The 24,414-nt window shown below is 33.3% G+C and overlaps 3 protein-coding genes across 3 annotated transcripts in view; all 3 read right to left on the reverse strand.

Moving 5' to 3' along the window:
• The window catches only part of LOC107019768 (protein trichome birefringence-like 33), a 4,443-nt gene extending 3,966 nt beyond the window's left edge, over nucleotides 1-477 (reverse strand). The window contains exon 1 of the mRNA XM_027916979.1: nucleotides 255-477. Within this exon, the coding sequence (XP_027772780.1) occupies nucleotides 255-426 (172 nt within the window). The 5' untranslated portion in view covers nucleotides 427-477. The remainder of the gene's footprint in view (nucleotides 1-254) is intronic.
• Nucleotides 478-2,012: 1,535 nt separating this feature from the next.
• On the reverse strand, nucleotides 2,013-6,934 carry LOC107018993 (protein trichome birefringence-like 33). The gene is made up of 6 exons (XM_015219582.2): nucleotides 6,654-6,934; nucleotides 5,571-5,781; nucleotides 5,039-5,210; nucleotides 4,737-4,936; nucleotides 3,744-3,902; nucleotides 2,013-2,546 (listed from the first exon to the last, which is right to left on the reverse strand). Exons 1-6 carry the CDS (start codon nucleotides 6,847-6,849, stop codon nucleotides 2,207-2,209), a joined length of 1,278 nt encoding a protein of 425 aa, XP_015075068.1. The 5' UTR covers nucleotides 6,850-6,934; the 3' UTR covers nucleotides 2,013-2,206.
• Nucleotides 6,935-8,700: 1,766 nt separating this feature from the next.
• Nucleotides 8,701-22,167, reverse strand: LOC107020841. The gene is made up of 11 exons (XM_027917180.1): nucleotides 21,761-22,167; nucleotides 20,688-20,730; nucleotides 20,221-20,274; nucleotides 19,212-19,275; nucleotides 13,150-13,206; nucleotides 12,841-12,947; nucleotides 12,706-12,744; nucleotides 11,851-11,939; nucleotides 11,687-11,765; nucleotides 9,976-10,023; nucleotides 8,701-9,189 (listed from the first exon to the last, which is right to left on the reverse strand). The coding sequence occupies exons 1-11, from the start codon at nucleotides 21,943-21,945 to the stop codon at nucleotides 9,109-9,111; spliced, it is 846 nt and encodes a 281-aa protein (XP_027772981.1). The 5' UTR covers nucleotides 21,946-22,167; the 3' UTR covers nucleotides 8,701-9,108.
• Between the last annotated feature and the right edge of the window lie 2,247 nt (nucleotides 22,168-24,414).

Raw genomic sequence — 24,414 nt, forward strand, 5'->3', positions numbered from 1 at the left:
GGTCCCCCCCCCCCCCCGGATATAGCTTCTTTGATTTCTCGAGAAAAGCAATATATGACTAATAGTGATTCGAATGTATATAATATATTTGATAATACAATAACATACTAAGTAAAATCCAATAAGTTACTTTAGAAAGGATAAAAATATATACACAGATCTTACTCCTATTTTTGTAGGATATAAAAATTATTTTCGATAGATCGATATATATGATAATACCAAGAGAAAAAAAAAGTGTTGATCAAACTTACTTGCAAATTTTGGATTTGGCCAAATCAAATTGGCTAAGGATGTGACTGATGAAGAAGATGGAAGTACATAGGATGAGTAAGTAATCAAAAATACAACCAAACTTAGTAATAAAAAAAGATAAATATGAATACTAGTTTTTCTAAAGATGAGTAAAGGAGCAGGCAATTCCATCTTTTGATTTTTTTTAATTTTTTGAAATATGCCTAAGTGACAAAAAAAAAAAATGCTAAAGGTTTGAAGTTAAACAAAAGGGTAATTTTTATATATATTTTCTTGGCTTTATGTAGAATCCTCTAGCATGATTAACATAATGAAAAATTAGAGATTAATCAGATTCATTGTTTTTTAATTAAGGTTAAATCATCTCTCTTTTTTTTCCTAAACAAGTTAGGCAATAAATATCAATAATAATTATTAATGTGTCTACAAAAGCTCTGTGTTCATTGAATTTGGGACAAACTATATTTCCATTTTTGTGTGTTTTTTCCTACAATTAATTTAATTTAGGCAAGTAGATATGGTGTGTCTTTATTTAATTTGCTTAAAGATTTTGTTATTATTTTTATTTCATAGTCAAAATTACAATTGAAACCTTAGTACTATGACTTTCAATAAATTATTGTTTTATGAAAGTCTAAACTTATTTTGACTTTTACTTGTGTCTCACATGATTATTATTGAAGTCTTGGATAAGATAGTGAAGAAACTTATTTTCGTTAGTATTGATTTTAATATAAATAAATAAAATTATATTTATCTATATTACATGCAAGATGACTATGTATTTATTTCATTCTTTCGAATTATTTAATGGAGATTAACTTACATCCACTTATGATGGACAGAAAGAATTACACTACCAGCTCATTTTTAGAAATACTTATTTCTTTTAATTTAATTATCATATTTTCATATTTAAAGAATAATGATTCTTTTAGCTTCTCTTTTTTTTTTTAAACACTCTCTATAAATTTAAGATTTTTTTGGAATAAAATTCAAATATTTTTTATACTATCGACTATGAATATTACTTAAATAATTTGGTTTGAGTATTACTTAAATAAATTGGAATACATATGAAGGTGTATCCGTGTATGGATCAAAGTTTATTTTCAATTAATTTTTGTATAATTATCGATAAGATGAACTAAGAAGAGAATCGAAAAAAAGAACTAAGCAGAGAAAAGTTAAAGCAGTGGAAGCATCTATTCAAAAACTTTTTCATGTTAGAAAGAAGACTTAATAAGTTATGACTAATGTTTTTTATGAAATCAATTAGTCTAGATTTTAAAAAGAAAAAAAGTTACCGTTGATGATTGTCTCAAATTGCTTCAATGATGTTGATGGGAATGAGGTAAAAATAATGAAAGACAAGAAAACACTGCAAAAAATCTGCTCATATTTGGTAACCAAGAAGAATCCTAAATAAACTCATATAATTAATTTAGAGTTCAAGTTATCATATAATATTTTTTTATTATTATTCAAATATTAACAATAAGTAATATATTTAAAAAATAAATATTTCTAAAAATGAGCTGATGATATAATTTTTTTTGTCCACTATCAGTGAATATAAGTTAAGTTGTATTTAATGATCACATTTTATTCTTTTAACATACCTTTCTATAATACTAATAATAATAATACTCCATATCCTACTCTCTTTTTTGTAGGCTTATTCTTCAGACCGTTAATTTAGGATATATGTAACAACGAAAAATGATAATTGATACAATCTATCAAAACATGTGTCATAAAAAGAACAGAGTACTGCAATACAACACAATACTATACAGTATTATGAAATAATATATAACAATCTTCCTTAACAAGATTAGGGTACATTTATCCATTGAGCACTTCAATTAGATTAAGAAAAAAAAAATACCTTGCATCTAATTTTGAGTAAAAATATTGAAACAAATGGCTTCAATCATCCATAAATTTTCTAAGGATAAAAAAGCTTTGTGAATAAAAGTTCATTCCAAGTATCTTGAAGGCCAGGCAAACACCAATGAACACAATCAGCATAGCTAAATGGATTTGCTAGTTGCTCTTGTGTTAATTTATTCCATTGCTTCTTGTAAATTGTTGTGTGTGCATCTTTTCTATAACTTGAGAGTTGTGTGATATTGAGAAATGTAATTGGCACTTTTGATTTGACAAATTCTTGTTTAATCACTTGCATTATGCTTTTTCTACTATCTGATCCCCAATAATTTGGATCATCTATCATTTTTGTTTCATTGTAACAATTCTTATTTGGTTCACCTCCCCATTCTATGCTCCTGAAAAAAAAATTAAAAAGGCTCAATATCCCATCGAATTTTGAGAACAAACTCAATTTATGCCATTTGTTAAAAGGTTGGCTCATTTATGTTATTCTCCTTTGAAAAAAGGTTCATCCATGTCATTATTTGTTAACTGAAAAAACAATATTGATTTTGCAAAAGCACTTCTTACACGTGGTCAATTCTGATTCGGTCACGTCATTAATTTTTTTAAAAAAAAGTTAAAGCAAAAAGGCTCAAATATGCCATCAAACTTTGTTAAAAAGATCATCTATGTCATGCGTTAAAAAGTTTGGCTTATTTATATCATTTCAGTTAACATATAATGGTATGGGTGAGTCTTTTTCTCAAAGCAAAATAGCATAAATGAATCAAACTTTTAACAAAAGCATAATACATAAATGTGCCCTTTAACTTGGCTTCAAATCACATTTATGACCTTCAACTTGATGTGCACAAATAGACACTTAAACTTGTATAAAGTTGAACAAATAGACACACATATCCTACATGTCATCCTACATGTTATTTTTTGTCCTACGTGGTGTCCTACGTCTATTGTGCTATGTAGGAATCATGTATTTATTTATTTAAAAGTTGGATAGTTTAAGTGTCTGTTTGTGCATTATGAAAGTTGGAGGTCAAAATTAAAATTTGAAGCCAAGTTTAGGGTCCAATATATGTATTATGCCTTTATAAATAACATAAATGAGCTTTTTTCAAAGTTTAATATCATATTTGAGCTTTTCCGTAAAAAAATGATTCTCCTACTTATTTTTTTTGGGATATAATGCACAAGTACCCCCTCAACTTATGCCCGAAATTTCAGAGACACACTTTATACGATACTAAGGTTTTATACCTCTGAACTTATTTTATAAATAATTTTCAACCCCTTTTCGGCCTACGTGGCACTATCTTGTGGGTCCAACGTGTGTTGACATTTTTTTTCAAATTAGCGTCTCGTAGGCCGAAAAGGGGTAGAAAATTATTTATATAATAAGTTTAGGAGGATAATAGGACCTTAGTATAGTATAAGTATATCTCTGAGATTTCAGACATAAATTGAGGGGGTACTTATACATTTTTTCTTTATTTTTCAATGGAAAATGCAATGCCAAAATTACCAAAATGTTGTTTGGAATTTTTTTATTTTTTTTACTAAATGTAGAATAATGTGATTGTTTTACTCACTTTTCATGAGAAGGTGACATGCTAGTGAAGAAGACTCTAGTTTTGTTTGAATCCATATTCCTTTTAACCCATCTCAACATACTCTTTATTGCCATCCCATATGCCTCTTCTGTGGATACCTCTACTATATCTTTCACTTCATCATCAAAAGACCCTTGCCTGCATCAATTTTCATTTTATATAATTTATGTACTTCCAAAAAAAAATATTAAATAATAGAGATAATCTAGAATATAGACGTTGTAAATTTTGAAGAGTACTTTTAATTGGTGACCCCGTGGTCCGAACCACGGGTCAAGCTAGGGGAGCATGCATAAGGAGGTTCATCCAAATCCGTTTGTCAGAAAATTACCATACATATAAGCTTAAAATTGTTTTTGATATATGTATAGTTAAATCTCTCTATAAAAACCACTCTATACCTATTATTGGTAATCTTAGAGATTCTATTTTTATAGGAATGGTTATTATATTACCAAAAAAGGAAGATAATTATTATAAAGAGATAATTTTATAAAATGAAAAAAAAAATACATATTCTTATGAAGATGGTTGTTGCTATTATAACATAAAAATCAATTTGAGAAAAACTTCTTTTTTTTATAGAGGTAATGTTAGGTAAGAATGTTGTTATAGAGAGGTATATATTGTTAGGTTGTGGAGCCTGATTAATATATATAACTGTTTACGCGGTTTAACTTCCATTTATTCTCTATAACTAAAAATACTCTAATTTATTAATATATATACCCCATCGCCGTGGAAGTTTACTCACGGGGTGTTACCACGAAATATTAATTTTTCTCTTTCTCTCTCTAGATCTCTCATCTTTTTCTCTTGAAAGTTTTTGTGTTCTTCATTCATCAAATATGTGTGTGTGGATTCGATCCTAACATATATAACTGTATTTTAAATTCTTATAGTGAATATACTGACTCAACCACGACGAAAAGCAATAAAATAAAGTAATAGCAAAAGGGTGAAGGAAATTACAAAATATTAAAATGAGGCCCCCTCATCCACCAAAGGTAAGTATTGAAGACAATTATATTAGCCCCTTTCCAATATTTTCCATGTGCATTAATTGAACCTTTTCTAACAACTCTTTCTTCAATCCTATGTTTTACTGCATCGTCAGAATTTGATTCCAGCAAAAATGGTGCCCAATAAAACTCAATTGTTGCATTATAATCCTAAAAAAAAAAATTTTAAAAAATACTCAAATTTAAGCCAAATTATATATTTGTAACAAAATTGTAATGTCTTAAGTTCAAATTTTTGCTAGAGATGATCACCTTAATCGTAAAAACATCGAAATTACCAATAGTTTTCATGGATTTAGCATTCTCAGGAATGAGTCTATGGACAAGACAAACCATAGAAACATATTGTCCTCTGTTTAAGGAATCGCCAACGAATAACATCCTCTTCCCTCGAAGTGTTTCCAATATTAATGTCGCGTTAAAACTGTCATGTCACATAAACAAAAGGTGTTATATTGTCAATAAACATCAAAAGTTAGTTGTTAAGTTCAATATTTTAGTTGTGGTTATAATAACATGGGGTAATGTGTGTTTTCACTCCTTATTCTAAGTTAAAAGTGTATAAGTGTGTGAATAAAAGGGGTATAAAATTAATTAAACACTAGAGCTCATACTTGTTGAAATTTCTAACATGACGTATATGTTTCGCGTAAAAAATATTGTATTCCATTAAACTTGTAGCGCAATAACTACATTTGCCATTGGACTAATGGACTCGTGATATAATTCGTTATGCATATAGGATTTTTATTTATATTCACTGACAGTATAAACGAATTTTTACCTCGGAAGAGAGCAATCATGAGGTTGCCATCTCCAATGTTGATAGTTTTTATCTGGCCTTCCATGTTCTTGACAAGTCAATTGTGGTTGTATATAAGGACACTCTGATTCTTCATATAAAGGCCTTTTCTCATCCCAAACCCATGTGCCATTGAACACATTGCATCCTTCTTTTGTCTCTCCTATGGCAAATGGTAACTTCTTGTTCTTTTCTACCAATAGAAAAGAAAATTCAAAAGATATGGTTAATCAGCAGTTGAATCAGAAATTTCGTTAAACAGGTTCAAGATTTGATGTAATTATAAGTTACAAGTATCTATAAGAAGTAAATTTTGACTTAAATACATAATATTATTTTCTATAATACACAAGAATTTTTAACGCACCACGACTTTGAACTAGTTAATTATATGGTTGCAACATGTAATATGTGTTAGACGCATGTCACGAGTTTGAGTCCTACTACATATAAAAGTGGATGATTTAAATGACTTTAGAGGTGAGTGGTCTTGAACTTTTTACATCGCTGGCTTCATGGACTAGATTTCAAGTTTAACAAGTTGACTTTTGACCTTGAAGAACGTTTTTGGAGTAAGCTGAGTCAAAAGTCCAAGACCACAAATTTTCAAGATTATTGAGTATAATTTCCACTAAAAAAAATTAACTATAGAAGGGTAAAAGGGTGAAGGCATATTATCCAAGAGAAACATTCTCAAAATAATACACATCATCGATGAAGGGAATTTAGCTGATCACCCTTCAATCTATATAGCTATATTATTGCAGCCATACTCATGGTGAACCTATCAACTCTAGATTATTGTGATTATACTCGTACTGAACCACCAACTCTACATCCTAGATTTAACTTTACCTCAATATGGGACAATAAATTGAAGTTTAGTATGAGAGGATTTGATTTTTTGTTGTGATTAGTTTGTTATGTTCTCATGTGTTTGGACCAAACAAACAAAAAATTTACAAAATAGCCAAAAATAAAATAAAATATTTTTTCTCTAGACAAAATTATATGATAAACTCCACCCAAAAGGAAAAAAGTGCAAAATTAATTAGAAGTACTCACTAATATTACTTGAGATGGAATTTTGTTGTTGGCTGGAAATTCTTGGATCAAGCTGGCTAAAAACACAATTGAATTTTTCACTATATAGAATAATGATAAGAACAATAAAAGGTAATAATATTAAGAGGAAATAAGAAATACGAATTTTTCTGAGAAAATAAGAGGAAAAATAAAAAGAAGATGAAGGTGGCTTCATTTTTTTTGGTAATTTTTGTTTTTTTGAAACCTTTTGTAGCTACATCTTTTTCTTTTTTTTCTGTTTTTTATTTTTTTTTTTGGTTAGGTAGTGAAAGTCATCTATTCAGACTGTGCAGTGTGAATACAGGTAAACTATAGGTTACCTATTAGAAAGAGTTGAAGAAAATAAATTATTTCTATTTTCAGCTAATTGAATAATTATTTTTTTTGGAATTATTTGTTGGTATTCTTGTTGGTAGTTACTATTACTTATCATCTTATTATTATTATTATTATTGTTATATTAGGCTTGAAGAAAATGACTTTGTATTAATAGAGAGGTTATTAATGGATATAAAGGGATTTAGATCCCATCGATTTTTGTTTTTATTAAAATTAACGTGTCTAGATCTTAAGATGTGTATTAAGATTAAGTCGTGTTTAAAATATAACGATAACATCTTAATTATGCCTAGAGGTTCACTTTATATGGAAGCGATCAAACAACAATAACATACTCAATATATTCTTATAAGTGCGGTGCGAGAAAAATGAGATGTACGTTAATTTCATTCTTATTTTTGTTAGATAGAGAAATTATTTCCGATAGATACGTATATCTCTAATCATGAGTAATGTGTACTATAGTGGTTGTGGTCAATCCAAATATATATGTGTGTGTTTCTTAAAAACAAAACAACACCAATAGCTTTCTTGATTTGCTTTTCTTAAAATGATGGTCAAAATAATGTCAATTTTTAATGGTAGAACTCATACAGGATCTCCAAAAGGCAATGATCTACCTTGGCTTCTAAGTGAAGGGTGGTCATGATATGATCTGATATAATTGTTTTCACATTTTATATATTTGAAAAGTACTTACTTAAATATTTAATATTCACGCGTGAGGATTACTGAAAACTATATAAAAAGATCAAATATCATTCTCATAATTGATGTCGAACTTCTAACATCCTGTGGCATAAGCAAAATTGGGTATATGGACCAGGAATATAACATAAGAATTCAACATCGGATAAATCAAGAATTAGAATGAATTTGACTCTAATATCATTATAAGAAATGAATCTTTAACCTAACTCAAATCCAAAAGTTAGTATATTTCTATTGCAAATATCAGTGCATAAAGTAAACCGAACTCATGCTGAAATATCTCACTTTGGAGATAAAATACTCTCTATAAAAAACAACTCTATTCCGACACTCAAACCCAAGATATCTAGTAAACGACAAGAGAGATACCTACGACTCCACCACAATGGTAACTCAATTATCACAGTACCAACTGTGACTTGTTTAAAGGGCTGAGTAGGACTGTGATTTGAGATTTTTGGTAACATTTCAACTTCATTTTTAGTTTACACTTGTTTGATACCAACTCCCCACCTACCCTAATATTTACATGGAGTAGGTTATTCCTATTGACATAAGATTTAGGATCTCAAATATAATTAGCAAAGATTTGTATTTTTTAAATGATTATTTCATTTTCGCTACTTATTACTTTATCCTAATTGCTCCCAAAAAAAAAATTCTTTTAAAGAGCTTTTTTTTTTTATAACAACTCATGGTTGTAAATGCTTGTCATTCCCTGGAATTTAGAGTTGATGTTGTCTTAACATCCATACAAGAAACTAATGACTTTGAATCGCCATTGTTCTAAAGGCCTAAGGAGTTCCTTCTTTCTCAAAGATTGTCGATTGTTTAGTACTACTAACTATCATAGGAAGATGACACCCTGAGATTATCAAGTAGTTTTGATTGTTGAATGTCGTGCAAGTTTGGTTGTGGTTGTATTGACTGCAAGTAGACATAGGTGCTTTAGGGTAATATATATAAAGGGCTCAAGTGACAAGAAACATAAAAACAAGAACTATTGTATTCGCGCTACAGTATTTCGCGAAAAATGGTGAGACCCCCTTGTCTAAAAAAAGTTAGTGGGCACAATGTAGTTCAGATACAAATCCTGTTCATGGTGGAAGCATCAACAGCCTAAAAAGAATGCTGTTAACTAGAACTCAATGACACTGGAAAAGAACAAAAAGGAACTAGCACAAAATGACAGCCTATTCAAGGAAATCACAAACAATTGAAGTGAGGTCCATGAGAAAGAGCCAAGTTGTAAGATGTCCAGTTTTAGTCTTACTGGAGAGGAGCATGAGGATCTGATTTTCTTGAAGCATCTTGAAAGAGGCAATTGTCGATCCACGTCAAAAATTGATTCATCATATCATTTGAGTAGTTAACATCTTATTGCTCAAAAATTGACAGGAGAATATGAGCTCCTGTGACCATGAGAAGGTCCTCTAAATCTCCGCACCAATGATGTAAACGAACTCTGCAAAAGGAGAACATAAATGTGATGATAAGTTCTGGTTCAATCAGCCACGAACACATCCTCCAATTGAAAAAGATTATGTGCACACCAAAAAGAAGGCTATTCTCAATCTTTTCTTTTTTCTTAGATGTTTAAGGCAAGGCAGAGATCTATGGCATAGTGTTTCAGCAGGTCCATGAATCCACAAGTCAACTAAGACATACACCTCTTTGCGAAGGTAAACAGGGACTGGAGAACAAAAGCACAAGAATGGTTTGCTTGTATATATAATGTTAATTTAATGCACTAGCAAAGTTTGAACTACGGTTTGCCTCCAATTACATAGAAGCTTCAGTTTATACCATTGGGTGCTTGCATGGAAATTAGCAGTTCGGAATGAAGGAAACAAAATAATAAACACGAATCCAAGAGTTATATGTTCACAGCACAGAAAACTCACTACTAGAGTCAACAACCATCCAACTAATGCAACCATGATCCTTAGAACTCCGGACACCCTAGGTGCTATAATTATGCATGGAAAAGACACTCATATTGGATGTTCTTTCAATATAACACTTTTGTGGCAACACTGCTAGGTGCTATAAAAAAAATTAAAAAAGAAACATAATGTTAATGCTCCTAGCCTACCCCGAATCTCTCCTGGAAAGAGGTTCATTAATAGAAATGTTTGGACAAGCAATACTCTCAATTCTGTCAAAATGTATCGCCCTTAATCGTAGACAGAGAAATTTTCACCAGATCAACTATTTAACTTTATTATAAGACCTCAGCATTATTCAATACCTGTAATGTATGTGGCAAGCTCGCCCAGAACTCCAAGTTTGGAATTATCTGCATAAGTCATAGAAGAAAGATGTCAGATTGTAGCATTGCACAAATTCAATGTCACAGACGGTCCAACTCAAGCAAAGTCTGCATGAGTTTTATATAACAATACTGCACTCGATGGGAAAAAAAAAAGGTGTATTGTCAGAAATAATATTCAAGCCAACAAAGCATCTTCAGACATCGGATCAAACTTACACCATGCTTACTGCACTGACACCTGAGGTAGATAAAATTTTCCAAACAAACCAATTTTATTTCCCGAGTAAAATGTTAAACAGTTTACATCAAATATTTCCACTTTGCCCGAAATTCATTAACTTGGGCTCAAACTTATTAACTTGATGAGACTGGTTATGATCTAGTTCAAGGCCTCTTAAAAGTAAAAAGTGCTCTGGTGGGATCTTCATGGTCCAAAAGTCTTTTACAGCCAGTTTAACAGTGAACAGGTGGCATTGCTCCTTTGGCCTGAATCGAGGAATCCCTTAGATAAGATGCAATTAATTTTGAAGATTCTATAGGAGAGACGGAGAAAGATAGGAAAAGAACTTCAACAATCCTGTAAGATTTTAACTGTCACCAGTGACGTGCACTTGGCGCATGGCGCAGCAAACTACAGCTCGAGCAAAACTGCAATCTTACACACAAAGAATGACAAAAACCTGCCACTCTCTCTTCTAGCAACGAATCATCTTATGACTCCTTAGTGTGGTGAACTTTCTCTATGTAGATAGAGTGGAAGACTGAATGCATTTTTCGCATTTTTCTAACTGGTATAAATTAAGAAGAAACAAATCCAAATCATTAACATCCCAATTTGATTAATTTGCCTCCCACACAAATTTAAGGTCAACTGATCAAAGCTCTGCAACATGTTTTCATCTCAAAGTTCATAATTATCCTCCTTGATGTCACCGTTATTCCCTATCAATCACCACCATGCATCACTATCTATAACTGCAATATTTCAATATCTTCACCACCCCGAGGACCAAATCTGTAACTATATTATTAAGTCCTGTCTTGCTAATAAAAGAAGATGTATTATTCATAAAAGACTCTTACTGTAAAATCATTGGAACACACTATATAGTTGTATTATTCATAAAAGACTCTTACTGTAAAATCATTGGAACACACTATTCAGTATTCTCATCCTTTTGCTTTGTCTCTCAACAGAATTGTTTAAGTTTATACATAGCAGCTAACCCCCCCCCCCACACACACACACACAACACACACGAGAGCACGCGCGCCTGTAGTCAGAATTTGATATTTAAAAATTAGAAGACAAATATACATCCTAATACACAATTTTTTTCCTTCCTCGCATAAGCACTTTGCTATGACATTGTTACATTGTTACATCTCTCTTTTTTTTTGGTAAATAGGTTCGACTCTATTACATGTTTTAGGCTTTTCGTTGCCTATTTTGTGTATCACATATGTGTATTTATCTGGTGCCAACTTAGTTATCGTGAGACAATCACTTACAGTAGAGAGTAGAATTATGCTTTTGCAGCAAAAGGAAAAAAGGTGGATAGGACAGCAAGAAGCCAGTCACAGTCAAACAGACATATTGTGGCCAAAGAAGTCTGGATAGGAACTCTCATGCACCTATTCTGACAACAGAAAATGAAGACAGAAGAGAGTAAGAGAAGTAACATACGTCTATCCCACGAATGCCCAAAGAGTAGTACCGATAGACTGCACCACCCAGCAAGTAAACTCCTAAAAAGAATAGGATTCTGTCCAGTGTTTATCAACAAGTCAATCAATCAGTGAGAAGGAAACTCAAGTACCTAGTCTATGCTTTTAACCGATAAACCTTACAGTATCAACATGGTACCAAACCAGCCCATTCCGTTCCCGTGAGAGGATATAATCAATGCACAGCCGGAGGGGTGATGTATTTTCGTAGCCTGCCAACAAAAAATAAAGCATGAACTCCACATCGATATTATCCATAAGAACAAGGTTCTTGATTAAGTTAAGAGAATGAGATATAAAGAGGAGATTGAAGAATGCACCAGATTGTCTGTTTCATATATATGCGAAACTAGGAAGAAATCTGAGCATGCAATGCATATTGCAACAAGGTCTGCTGAGTTTGACACTTCAGACCAAACAAGCAACCACTAACTTGGTGCCTAAGACTAATATTCAATCTGTTCCCAGAAAATTATGCTGTTATAATCAATGTCTTGCTGAGGGGTTCTTTCTTTTCACCTAGCATGTCACTAGAAACTATTATCCCCACATCAACTCAATGTCATGTCAAGGTTCCTATCAACTGTGTTGCTCCAACTCTTCAAAAATGTCAACAGTGGTGTTGGATCCTTCAAAAGTAGTGCATTTTCAAAGAATCCAACACAGGTACGACATCATTTTTGGAGGAGCAACATAGCCCATTAAAGTGCCTCCCATCTCCAAGACTATTTGCACCACTAATCCCATTTACAATTTTGGTTTGCAGGTCCATTTTATACCATGCTAGACTATAAGGAATCATCATAATGTGGCTGTCCATACCAAGGCATATTACCTTATTGCCAACTGGGAGGAAAAACACATTTTTATTTATTTTATTAACCAAGATCCTTTTCTTAATATAATGACACCAAATACTCCTATGAGTGACAAAATACTGCATAATGAGATTGAAACATAGACATTCAGAGTACTTACGTAATCACAAGTCCCAACTAATTCAAGTGTCTGAGGACCCTGACAAAGGAATGGAAAAGAAAATCATATGCCGAATTCCAATAAAATGTCACTGGAGAAAAGTACAGCCGATATACAAAGGAAACAAGCCCTTACTTGAACTCCATTTGTATCACATACAATAGACACAGCAAGTGAACAGTTGGACTTTGAACCTCTGTTAAACAGTTTAGCTGTGATGCCTTTGAGTGGATCCGTTTTGTCTGCCATATTAACAAACACAAGAAAAGGCATTAACATTTCCAATTTAATCTAGTAAAGTTGTCTCCGCAGGTGATTGCGGACTATATCTGCATGAAAAAATGCTATATTTACTAATTGTGTACCTAAAAACACGAAGAAGATCAAGTAATTGATAATAACTTCTCTCCTTTAATCTGAACTAGATAATTGACGGATTCTTACCAATGAGTTCAAAGAACGTGCTTGATGAATATCCAAGAGTAGTGCACACAGGATAACCTGCACTAACCATACTAAAACCATTAAGGAAATAGACAAAGAATCAACTTGTGTAAAGTTAGCTAGATTTTCCGAAGAGTCGATGTATGTGCTCATGATATACTTATAAAGACCGCACCATCTCGGCATAGTATGAATAAATTCCTTTGTTTATCACAAAAGGAAAAGGGAATACATATCATCTGTTTGTCTGTTGTATATGCGATTTATACGTTCAACTTAAACATGATATTCTGAAGGTAATACCTCTTTATTCTTCTTCAGATTCCCTTTGAAGAGAAATGATGATGTACCGACCTACGTTTATAGACTATATAGCACATGCACAAACTAAACAGAGGATAAATAAAATCCCAAATGTTCATTCTATTTAGCTGTGTCACTACTTTGGCCAATCAATATAGTAAAACTTTACTAGGCAAGTGAAAATAGTTGACTTGGAGAAGAAGAGAATGCATACAGCTAGGATCACCAAGGGCATCAAGAAGATGCAAAAAGCTAAAAGAGATAGAGTCAGCTCTATAAAAAAGATTAAGCTTAATAAAGTAGCTGAAAAAATTTAAAAAAAAAAAAAACTGTTCAGCGTTTGTTCTAGGTCAGATTGCACCAGCTAAACAGAGAAAGTAAGCATTTAGCCTTCAGGAAGTGATTAGGACTTGAGAGTCTATCAAAACATCTACGGTTTCTTTCCGTAAACACCAAAAAGGACAAGCAGGTATCATTGAGCAGATTCTCTTGATGATTTATCAATGTTCCAGGAACCGCATCCTCCATAGTTGTTCTGTCCACTTGCACAAAAAAAGATGGTTAATTGTCTCAGTTTGTTCCCCACACAAAAAAACACTTTGCGACTAATTGATGACCCCTTTTACTTAGGTTCTCCTGTGTGAAGACTGCCTCTTTAGCCAAAAGCCATATCATGTGTTCCTATCTTGTTGCATGTGTATTGGATACTAGAACTTCGAACTAATTTCGCAAGCACAACTGCTTCCTGTAAGCCTTTTACAGACCCAACTCTCAACAATAAATGAGTAATTGACCATTCACTCATGCTTTCATGAGAACAAGCAACTGGAAATCCATTGTTGTTTATCTGATATTTTATTTCCTGGTAGTTCATCAATCAAAGAAAACTAAACTTTTTATTAGGTAAGGGACTCTATCAATCGTACAGAAAGCACTTCCAGAACCAATGCTCATAAAGTCATTTGAATTGAAAAACCTCCAAGGTAAAACATCTTACTCAATCATTTGCATGACATGGTGCAATTTTTTGTGTGTGTTTTATTCTTTTGTGCAACATGGGACCTGAAGAGATATGTCATGTGGCTAGATTGCTGGTCACAACTCACAACATCAGTATCGTCAAAGGACTTCTTTTTTCTTTTCTTTTTAATAATCACAGTGTCCTGGTCAGCTTATGCACCTCAACTAATTCCATGGATACCTGACGCCTCCCAGGCTCCCACCAGCTGACCAGCAGAAGTACCAAGTCTTGGTTCCCTATCATATATTTTTCCAGGTCAATGAACACAATGTGTAAATCTTTTTCCACTCACAATAAATCACCATCAATCTAATATAACCTCCATTGTAGAGCTATGGGCATAAATCCAAACTGATCCTCTGTAGCTCTTTTATTGTCCCTAAGTATACACTCTATCAATCTTTCCCAAAGTTCCATCATACAACTCATAAGTTCAATACAATGATAGTTCACACTACTTTTGAATATCTTCTATGTTCTTATAAATTGGAATCGCAATATCATGGTACTCTTTCTCCACTTGATAGGCATCACGCTATCACGGTACTCTTTCTCCACTTGACAATACTACCACTTCTTAATATAGCATTAATAACTTGAGAAGCTACCCCAATCCAATCTCCAAGACACTTACAAACCTCTATTGGGATACCATCTGGACCACATGATTTTCGATCCTCATATATTTCATGATATAATTTACCTAGACTGACCTAATTATATGAGTGCAGCTAGAGTTTCTATAGCGGGTGTCCTAAGATGCTGGAAAAAGGATGGCATGATAAGTAAGAAGGAGAGATGGAAGATTGTCCCTGCTTGTAGTTGGTGGTCAGTCTGGATTGAGAGGAACAAGAGGTGTTTTGAAGGAGTACAAAGCAGCTTACAGATTCTTAAGATGAATTGCTTAGGCCTATTTTATTTTTGGTGTGACCAAAAACTATTAGCTCAAACAGAAGATGTTTTTGATGTTTTGGACGTTTTGTAAGGATAACTTGAACCACAAGACGTAAGTTGTAATACTTTGTTCGGGAACATTACCTGTTGGTGTAGTATACATGTGGATATATATAAGTAATGTTACCTTTCTCAAAAGAAAAAGTTCCTATAGTGTACAAACATATGGAGATCCATAATGTGCATATATATTCCCCTCTTCTTTTCCTCGGAACTTATGAATTGCCTTTGCAATCAAACGTTCAACCATAACAACAGACACAACCCCATGGTGTTCAAAGGTAGTTGTGAGCCCTCATGGTGTAAAAGTCTGGAAAGCAATCAGATCCCTCTGGTCTTTGATGGCTGGAAAAACTAGTTTAAGAGTGTGCAAATGGTAGGAAAATTCTTTTTTGGTGTGATAATTGGCTTGGGCATGGACCTCTAAAGGAACTCCTTCCTGAACTCTTTAGCATTGCCACTATGCGAGTCATTAGTCTGGATTCAGCAAAAGGATTACACTGATGGAATATTACTTTTAGAAGGCTACTGCATGATTGAGAGTTGGAACGAGTTGTTGAAATTTTTCAAGACCTTGGAATCATTCCAAGGTTTCAAAGATACTTTAGATTCACTTATATGGAAGCCCACTAGTAAAGGAACTTATTCTGAAAACTTAACTTATAACATTCTTCTTAGGCACAGACAGTCAAATAATCAGTGGCCATGGAGATCCATTTGGAAAATGAAGGCTCCTGTTAAGATGGTATGTTTTTCTTGGCTAATAGCAAGAACTGCTTGCCTCACACAGGATAAACTTCAAAGAAGGGGATTCCAATTGTGTTCTAGATGCTTTTTGGGCGGAGCTGCTGGGGAAAATAATGTCACCTATTCATTCATTGTCCTGTTACTGGACAATTATGGCAACTATTGTTGAACGTGGTAGAAATCAGATGGTCAATGCCAGTAACAAATGTTGATCCACTGAAATGTTGGAACCAGATGATGGGGCAATTAGTCAGAAAAATTGGTGGAAACTTGTCCCTGCTTGCATATGATGGACCATTTGGAAGGAGAGGAACTATAGAGCTTTGAAGACAAATATAATTGTGGAGAAAATCAAGACGAATTGTATATTTTTGTTTTATTTTTGGTGTAAAGAAAGATAATGTTGAGTAGGCTGAATCACTAGTTGATATGATAGGATCCTTGTGAAGCAGTGGCCTAAGCTTGGTTGGGATTTTGTAAAATCGTTTTGCACTCTTATGGTGTAACTTCAATAATATATATGTATATATGTGTGTGTGTATATATATATATATATATATATATATATATATATTACTACCTAAGAAGTACAATCAATCATAATAATTTTTTAAAAGAAAAACATGATCGACTCTAGATAAATAACAACTTTCAATTCTTTTGTACAATTATGATAACATGATAATAATAATCAAGAAATAAATACTTAAATTAGAGTCATGATCTATTAATTTCCAACAAAAGTAAACTTATAACTTCAACAAATCTCTCACCAAATCATCTCGAGCAATTTAACAAACTACCAAAAAAGGAATATACAACATCAAAATAAAAACATTAACATATAATGCAAATAGCAATTAGAAAAAATAAACATATAAAAAAAATGCATTTCACCAAAAATCAAGCTAACAACCTTTTGAAATATATAACGCTGAAAATAAAAAAAATGAGTGAATTACTTACCTGATTAAGAGAAATTGTTGATTTGTTTCAATCAAGTTGCCTCCCCTCTCCTCTGAGGCCGATCGCATCCACTTTTGGAGCCCCTCGTCTTTGAGTACGGCAACAACCCATGCATATATCTAATTAGGGGCCTAAATTCTTGAGTAGATTGCCCATGGAAGGAAGCTTACTCCAAGATCCGATTCCCCCGTTTAGGAGTTCAGGAAGGCGAGAAGATTTTGTACAGAGCGGCGGATATGTTTTAGGGTTTAAACTTGGCTCGTTATTTTCTAAGTTAAAGAAATGAACTTTACACTAAATGAGGCTCATGTTTTTTGGGTTTACATTATATAGTGGTCTATATACCTAAAAGGGTAAGAATGTAATTATGATAGCTCTTTATAAAACTATCAAAATGGGTTGGCTCAACCTAACTCTAACGGGCTAGAGAGTTAAATAGGCAGGGACGGGTTGTCCCTTTTAATTAAAGGGCCTATAAAATATCAGTCTAACCCAGCCCTTAGCAGGCCACAGATTGGGACGAGTTGGCCTTCAACCAAAAAATGGACAATATTGCTCTCTTAGAAAGAGTATTTAAGAGTATCGAACGTTGACGTTTATCATTGAACACCATGGGGTTGTGTCTGTTGGCTAAGAGAGACAACCCCATGGTGTTCAATGATAAACGTCAACGTTCGATACTCTTAGATACTCTTTCTAAGAGAGCAATATTGTCCATTTTTTGGTTGAAGGCCAACTCGTCCCAATCTGTGGCCCGCTAAGGGCTGGGTTAGACTGATATTTTATAGGCTCTTTAATTAAAAGGGACAACCCGTCCCTGCCTATTTAACTCTCTAGCCCGTTAGAGTTAGGTTGAGCCAACCCATTTTGATAGTTTTATAAAGAGCTATCATAATTACATTCTTACCCTTTTAGGTATATAGACCACTATATAATGTAAACCCAAAAAACATGAGCCTCATTTAGTGTAAAGTTCATTTCTTTAACTTAGAAAATAACGAGCCAAGTTTAAACCCTAAAACATATCCGCCGCTCTGTACAAAATCTTCTCGCCTTCCTGAACTCCTAAACGGGGGAATCGGATCTTGGAGTAAGCTTCCTTCCATGGGCAATCTACTCAAGAATTTAGGCCCCTAATTAGATATATGCATGGGTTGTTGCCGTACTCAAAGACGAGGGGCTCCAAAAGTGGATGCGATCGGCCTCAGAGGAGAGGGGAGGCAACTTGATTGAAACAAATCAACAATTTCTCTTAATCAGGTAAGTAATTCACTCATTTTTTTTATTTTCAGCGTTATATATTTCAAAAGGTTGTTAGCTTGATTTTTGGTGAAATGCATTTTTTTTATACGTTTATTTTTTCTAATTGCTATTTGCATTATATGTTAATGTTTTTATTTTGATGTTGTATATTCCTTTTTTGGTAGTTTGTTAAATTGCTCGAGATGATTTGGTGAGAGATTTGTTGAAGTTATAAGTTTTTTTTTGTTGGAAATTAATAGATCATGACTTTAATTTAAGTATTTATTTCTTGATTATTATTATCATGTTATCATAATTGTACAAAAGAATTGAAAGTTGTTATTCATCTAGAGTCGATCATGTTTTTCTTTTAAAAAATTATTATGATTGATTGTACTTCTTAGGTAGTAATATATATATATATATATAGTCCTAACCAGTTTCAAAAAAAAAAACAGACACAACCCCACAATAGCTTTTAGTTCCTAAAAAAGTAGGCACGAGATAGACATATGGACAAGACAATTTCTCACATACTTCTTATACATGCTCATCTTGCTTAATCCATTAATATGGAGTACATAAAATCTTAAAAGGATATGTTTTCCTCTTTTCTCCTTTCTTTAGTGGTATTCTCCCTGTCATGTCCAAGTATTGAAACCATTTAAGTCATAATGATTTAAACATCTCTTGACCCAGCAGTCCTCTGCCATAACTTGAAAGGACACTTTCAGAAAGTGTGGAAAAAATAAAGACAAGACATGTAACGATTTAAATGTTAATAAAGTGAAAAGGAAATCCCAGATACCCATAACTTCTGTAGTATTACCTCCAATAATGTTAGCCACGAGGGCACTACAACCCATACCACAACGAGAAATACCACCACAGTCCTGCAAATGTAAGCATGCTCAAGTTAGAGTTTTCTAAGTTGTGAGTAAAGAAAACTAAACATTTCTGAAAATCGTTATCATAGTCAAGAAGTTTAAATTTAACATCTTAAAGACAGAATATTCCTATACATGGCTGATGGGCCAAACAAGTCCAAGCAGCATGTGATAAATAAAATCACTTGAAGATGCTTTACGAAATATAATAAATAAACAAACTTCATTTATGTACATCTTGGTTACTTTCTAATGTTCAATATGTTTGAGCAGAACATAAATTTATCTTAGCATGTAGTTGATAGTCTTCTAAACTTCGCCCCCAAATACCCACAAATGTATATATTTCCAGTGCCAAATCAAAGATATCAAATAGTCAATATTCAATCTTAGATATTATGATAATCAGAAGAATCACTAATTCTCAAAAAACAAAAACAAAGCAATGAACATATAAGGTAGTATGCTTAGCAAAACTCTAATAATCAGTAGAATTTTTCAAAAGAGAATAAGTGAATCTATATAACTTGTGTTTTTTTTAATAACCGTAGCATCCGGTTCAACTTGATAATTCCACGAGATACCTGCCAGCTCCCACCAGCAACAACTATTGTACACCAAGGTTGGAGCAGGTACCAGAGTCTATAACTTGTTTCATAGTAATTGAGAGATTTCTGAGGGCCATCACGGTCCTCCTGGCCTCTCTTCTAGTATGTTAATATATTGTTTATTCTGCAGCATTTCCTGATTTGTAGAACTAGGGTAGTTTAATCTGCAGCCCCACATTTGTTGTGTATTTGACAGCTACTAGAGTACTATTGTTATGAGAAGGTTAGCTAATTTTCTGTTGCACACGATAATTTACATTTCATAGGGTTAACTATAGAACAACTTTGTCTCCTCTAGCAATGATAATTGGCATAACAGAGATGTAGTTTGGCAAGCACTTACCCCACAGTCAACACAGGTAGGAGGATCATGGTTGAAAATCATTGCATCACAAAGCTGCTCCATAAGCAGAGAGGAAACAAAGTGAGATTCAGTAAAGTATTAGCAGTTGCCAAGTCTAATCAGTAATAAAATCCAAAAAACTTTAATTTTTCTCATCACAAGATGTAAATGCCACTTGTATTAACCATACATATTACAGTTCAACTACATTACGCTTCCTAAGTGAACACAATGAAACATATAATGGCTCATTCACAGATTAAGTCATTTAACAATAGCTGCAGATCATACTTCTTGTCCATAGACTCAGACATTCAGGAGCTAATATAATACCTTTTTCTCTCGGATAAGAGGGAGCTTATAAAATACTCAAGTACATAGTTAAATAGTCAATGAGCAAGTCTTAGAAAACCACTGTGAAATTGAAAATCAAACTAAGCATGACAGTGTAACCTGATGCAGCCAACCTGAAACCATAGCACAGTCCCATTAACAGCCACCTTGTAGAACCTGAAATTAAGCACAAGTACAGAGTACTTAGTAAAAATGCCCATCTCACAACAAACTAACAAAAGCAGAATTTTCTTGGACCTGAAATGATGGATGTCAGAGTCCTTTAGTAAAAATGCCACCCCACAACAAACTAACAAAAGAAGAATTCTCTTTGAGCTTCGTATCTATTCTCCTCTATATTAGTCCATCTTACATCAACACTAAATAACGTTTTATAGGCAAAGTAGAAGTTCTTTCTTTGGAACTGGAGTTCACTAATGACTAAACTACACACTTATCCCTACACAGACATTCAAGTCTCTAACCAAAACAAAACACTCCTGACAAAACCTGGACCTAATGTAAGAATACAACACGAAGCCTCAATCCCAATCCAACAAGTTGGTATTACTCCCTCCGTTTCAATTTATTTGTCTCTTTCTTTTTTTTGGCAACTCCTTAATTCTAATTTACAAAGCATGTTAAGGACCACAGGATTAAAAGACATTTTAGTACATTCCATGTATCTTTAATTTATATCATAAGATTCAAAAATATTCTTTAATTTCTTAAACTCCGTATCAAGTCATTACGAGACAAACAAATTGAAACAGAGCGAGTACCCAACATGTTCTATTCTTTTTTTCTTTTTGATGACTGTGGTGTCCGGAATAGCTTTCACGCACCTCAACTAATTCCACAGAAAACCTGCCACCTCCCACCATAGAGGCTAGGATAGATGAGAAGAATCACCTAGTATTTTTATTTCCCCTATGTTCTGCTCTTAGCTAAGAACAATGACATATACTGTACTAAGACGGAAATATCAATATGGAATCCAACAATGTCATATTTCATATGTCATAAAATTACTGCACTAGTTTTCCCATATTTCACTACCAACCCAATATCCATCAACTATTGTTTCTCATATCTAACTATCAATCACATTACTGCACTAGTTTTCTCATATCTTAACTAATCTCGAAATGCCAAAAAACTGTAAGTTATTGAAAGTTAGCAAGTAAAAAAGAGAAAGAGACAGTACCCATCTTCACTGAGGATGCCATGAGGGAAATTACGGATTGGTTTTGTTAAACTGTAATTGTAAAGCTTATTGTCCTGCTCAAAACTAAGCTGACACGTTCCATAGACCGAAGTAATGAGGGTGACGAAGATTAGTGGAAACAGACAAAGTAGATGGCGATTTGGGTAACTGCCACCAATTGCCATTTCGAATTCCTCAAACTACATAAGCAGCAATTTATTGAGATGTGACTGGTGAGAATTTTTTGCAGTAATTGAAGATTTGTTTTCTGATCCTTACAGAAGTGAAGTCGAATCTAGCTTGGGAGAGGAGGCCAGCGAACAAGATGAACTCACGGCGGTTTTGGATGTGTCCTTATAGCCTATAGGTTCATTGACGGACTAATTGTAATAATTTAGGAGCTAATTAACATAATATGTGATATTACGAATTTTATTAGATTTTTTGAATTTTGTATATATGTTATGTTTATATATATGCATCTCGAATGGATTAGCATTCATTTGACTCTCTCGCTTATCTTTTTTCTATCTAACTTATCATTCTCTTAGGATTGTTCAAAATCGAATCGAAATTGATAATTCAAATTGAAAAAAAATTATTGATGTAGAGGTTTTGGTCAATTCTTAACGAATTTAGCTTAAGTTATTGATTTAGCGATTTTGATCAATATTAATAGTTTAACTTTTTTCTTAACGGATTAATTGATAACCTGATAGTAATTAAATAATTATATTTATATTATTTTGTATATAAAGTCCTTGATTTTGAGATTGTTTCCCTACTTTTATTTCTGGTTGTCAAAATTATTTTACTTTTTAAATATTTTTTTATGACAAGGGAAACTTGGAAAACCCGCAGTTGCTACCCTTTGGGTATGCACAAGATAAAAACTCCGCTCCTATGCAATAGCTCGCAAAGCACATAGGAGAGGTAACCCGCACTAGGCAAGCTTGGTGCGATGAGCTCGACCTAGAAGGCAAAGCTCGCAAACCATATAGGAGAGGTAACCCGCACTAGGCAAGCTTGGTGTGACGAGTTCGACCTAGAAGGCAAAGCTCGCAAACTACATAGGAGAAGTAACCCGCACTAGGCAAGCTTGGTGTGACGAGCTCGACCTAGAAGGCAAAGCTCGCAAACCACATAGGAGAGGTAACCCGCACTAGGCAAGCTTGGTGCGACGAGCTCGACCTAGAATGCAAAGCTCGCGAACCACATAGGAGAGGTAACCCGCACTAGGCAAGCTTGTGTGACGAGCTCGACCTAGAAGGCAAAGCTCGCAAACCACATAGGAGAGGTAACCCGCACTAGACAAACCTGGTGCGACGAGCTCGATCTAGAAGACAAAGCTCGCAAAACACATAGGAGAGGTAACCCGTACTAGGCAAGTCTGGTGCGACGAGCTCGATCCAAAGGGCAAACCCCTTGCTTTCGCTGGCAAGGGGTTTCGAACTTGAGACTGGTCCACTCCGAAGGTATCTAAAATTATTTGTTATCCTATAATATAAAAGTATGTGCTTTTGAGAAAGATCTAACTCTTGAATTAATGAGCATGGTTCATTCGGTTCGTCACCTTGTTTTAAAGTGATTCTCAATGTTTTTTCTGTATCAAATCTTAACAATTAAATCGATGATCGAAGTGATAACGACCAATAACCGATAAACCAATAACCGATAAGTCAATATCTTAATGACTTTATAACGGTTTAACATCTCTACAAACCAATAACCAATAAGTAAAATCGATAAACTTTAAAACCGAACCGACCGATACGCATCACTCTCCTGCTCACCTCTCCTTTTATTAGGTAGTCAAATATACATATTTAATGTAATTCACATGTATGTGGAAATGATAATGGGGATCTCGCTTGCTTCCCTCGCTCCTTTTTTTTTTCCTCTTGTTCGTTTCTCTTCCTATTTTTAGTGTATCTAATCGTAAAAATACATATATTATGTGTATTTAATTGAAAAACTGATATAAAATTATTAATTAATAAAATAATATGTAATTGTTTCAAATTATAGAGAAATTAATAAATATGATAGATATGTTTGTCAACTACTTAAGTAATTTTTTCTTCTTTCTTTTATTTTTAATATATTTATATTTTATGTTAACTATGAACAATTAGTCAATGTCCCCGAGGGTCGGGAGAAAAAGATCTCTAATGACTAATTTACGAATTGAATTTTTTAAAAAATCTTCATATTTCTTACCTGTGAAAATGAAATTTTTAATTAAGAAAAAATTATAAATTATTCTCTCGTCATTAGTCAAATAAATAAATGGAGTGCAACATGCATAAGATATTCCTAATAATATTGAATATTTATTAGATAACGAAATACTATTTCACTTTTTAAAGTTCGATAAAAATTATGTCATATAAATTATGACAAAAAATATATTATTCCTATAAATTGTCAATTTAGTATAATTTGTTGTATTTGTTGTTAGGATCGAATTCACGCACACACACTTGATGAATGAAAAACACTTGAACTTTCAAGAGAAAGAGATGAGAGATCTAGAGAGAAAAAGAGAAAAAACTCAATAATTCGTGGTAATACCCCGTGAGTAAACTCTCACGGCGGTGGGATATATTTATATTAATAAATCAGAGTATTTTTGGTTACGGAGAATAAATGGA

This window comes from Solanum pennellii, chromosome 5 (assembly GCF_001406875.1).
Source record: "Solanum pennellii chromosome 5, SPENNV200".
Lineage (NCBI taxonomy): Eukaryota > Viridiplantae > Streptophyta > Magnoliopsida > Solanales > Solanaceae > Solanum > Solanum pennellii.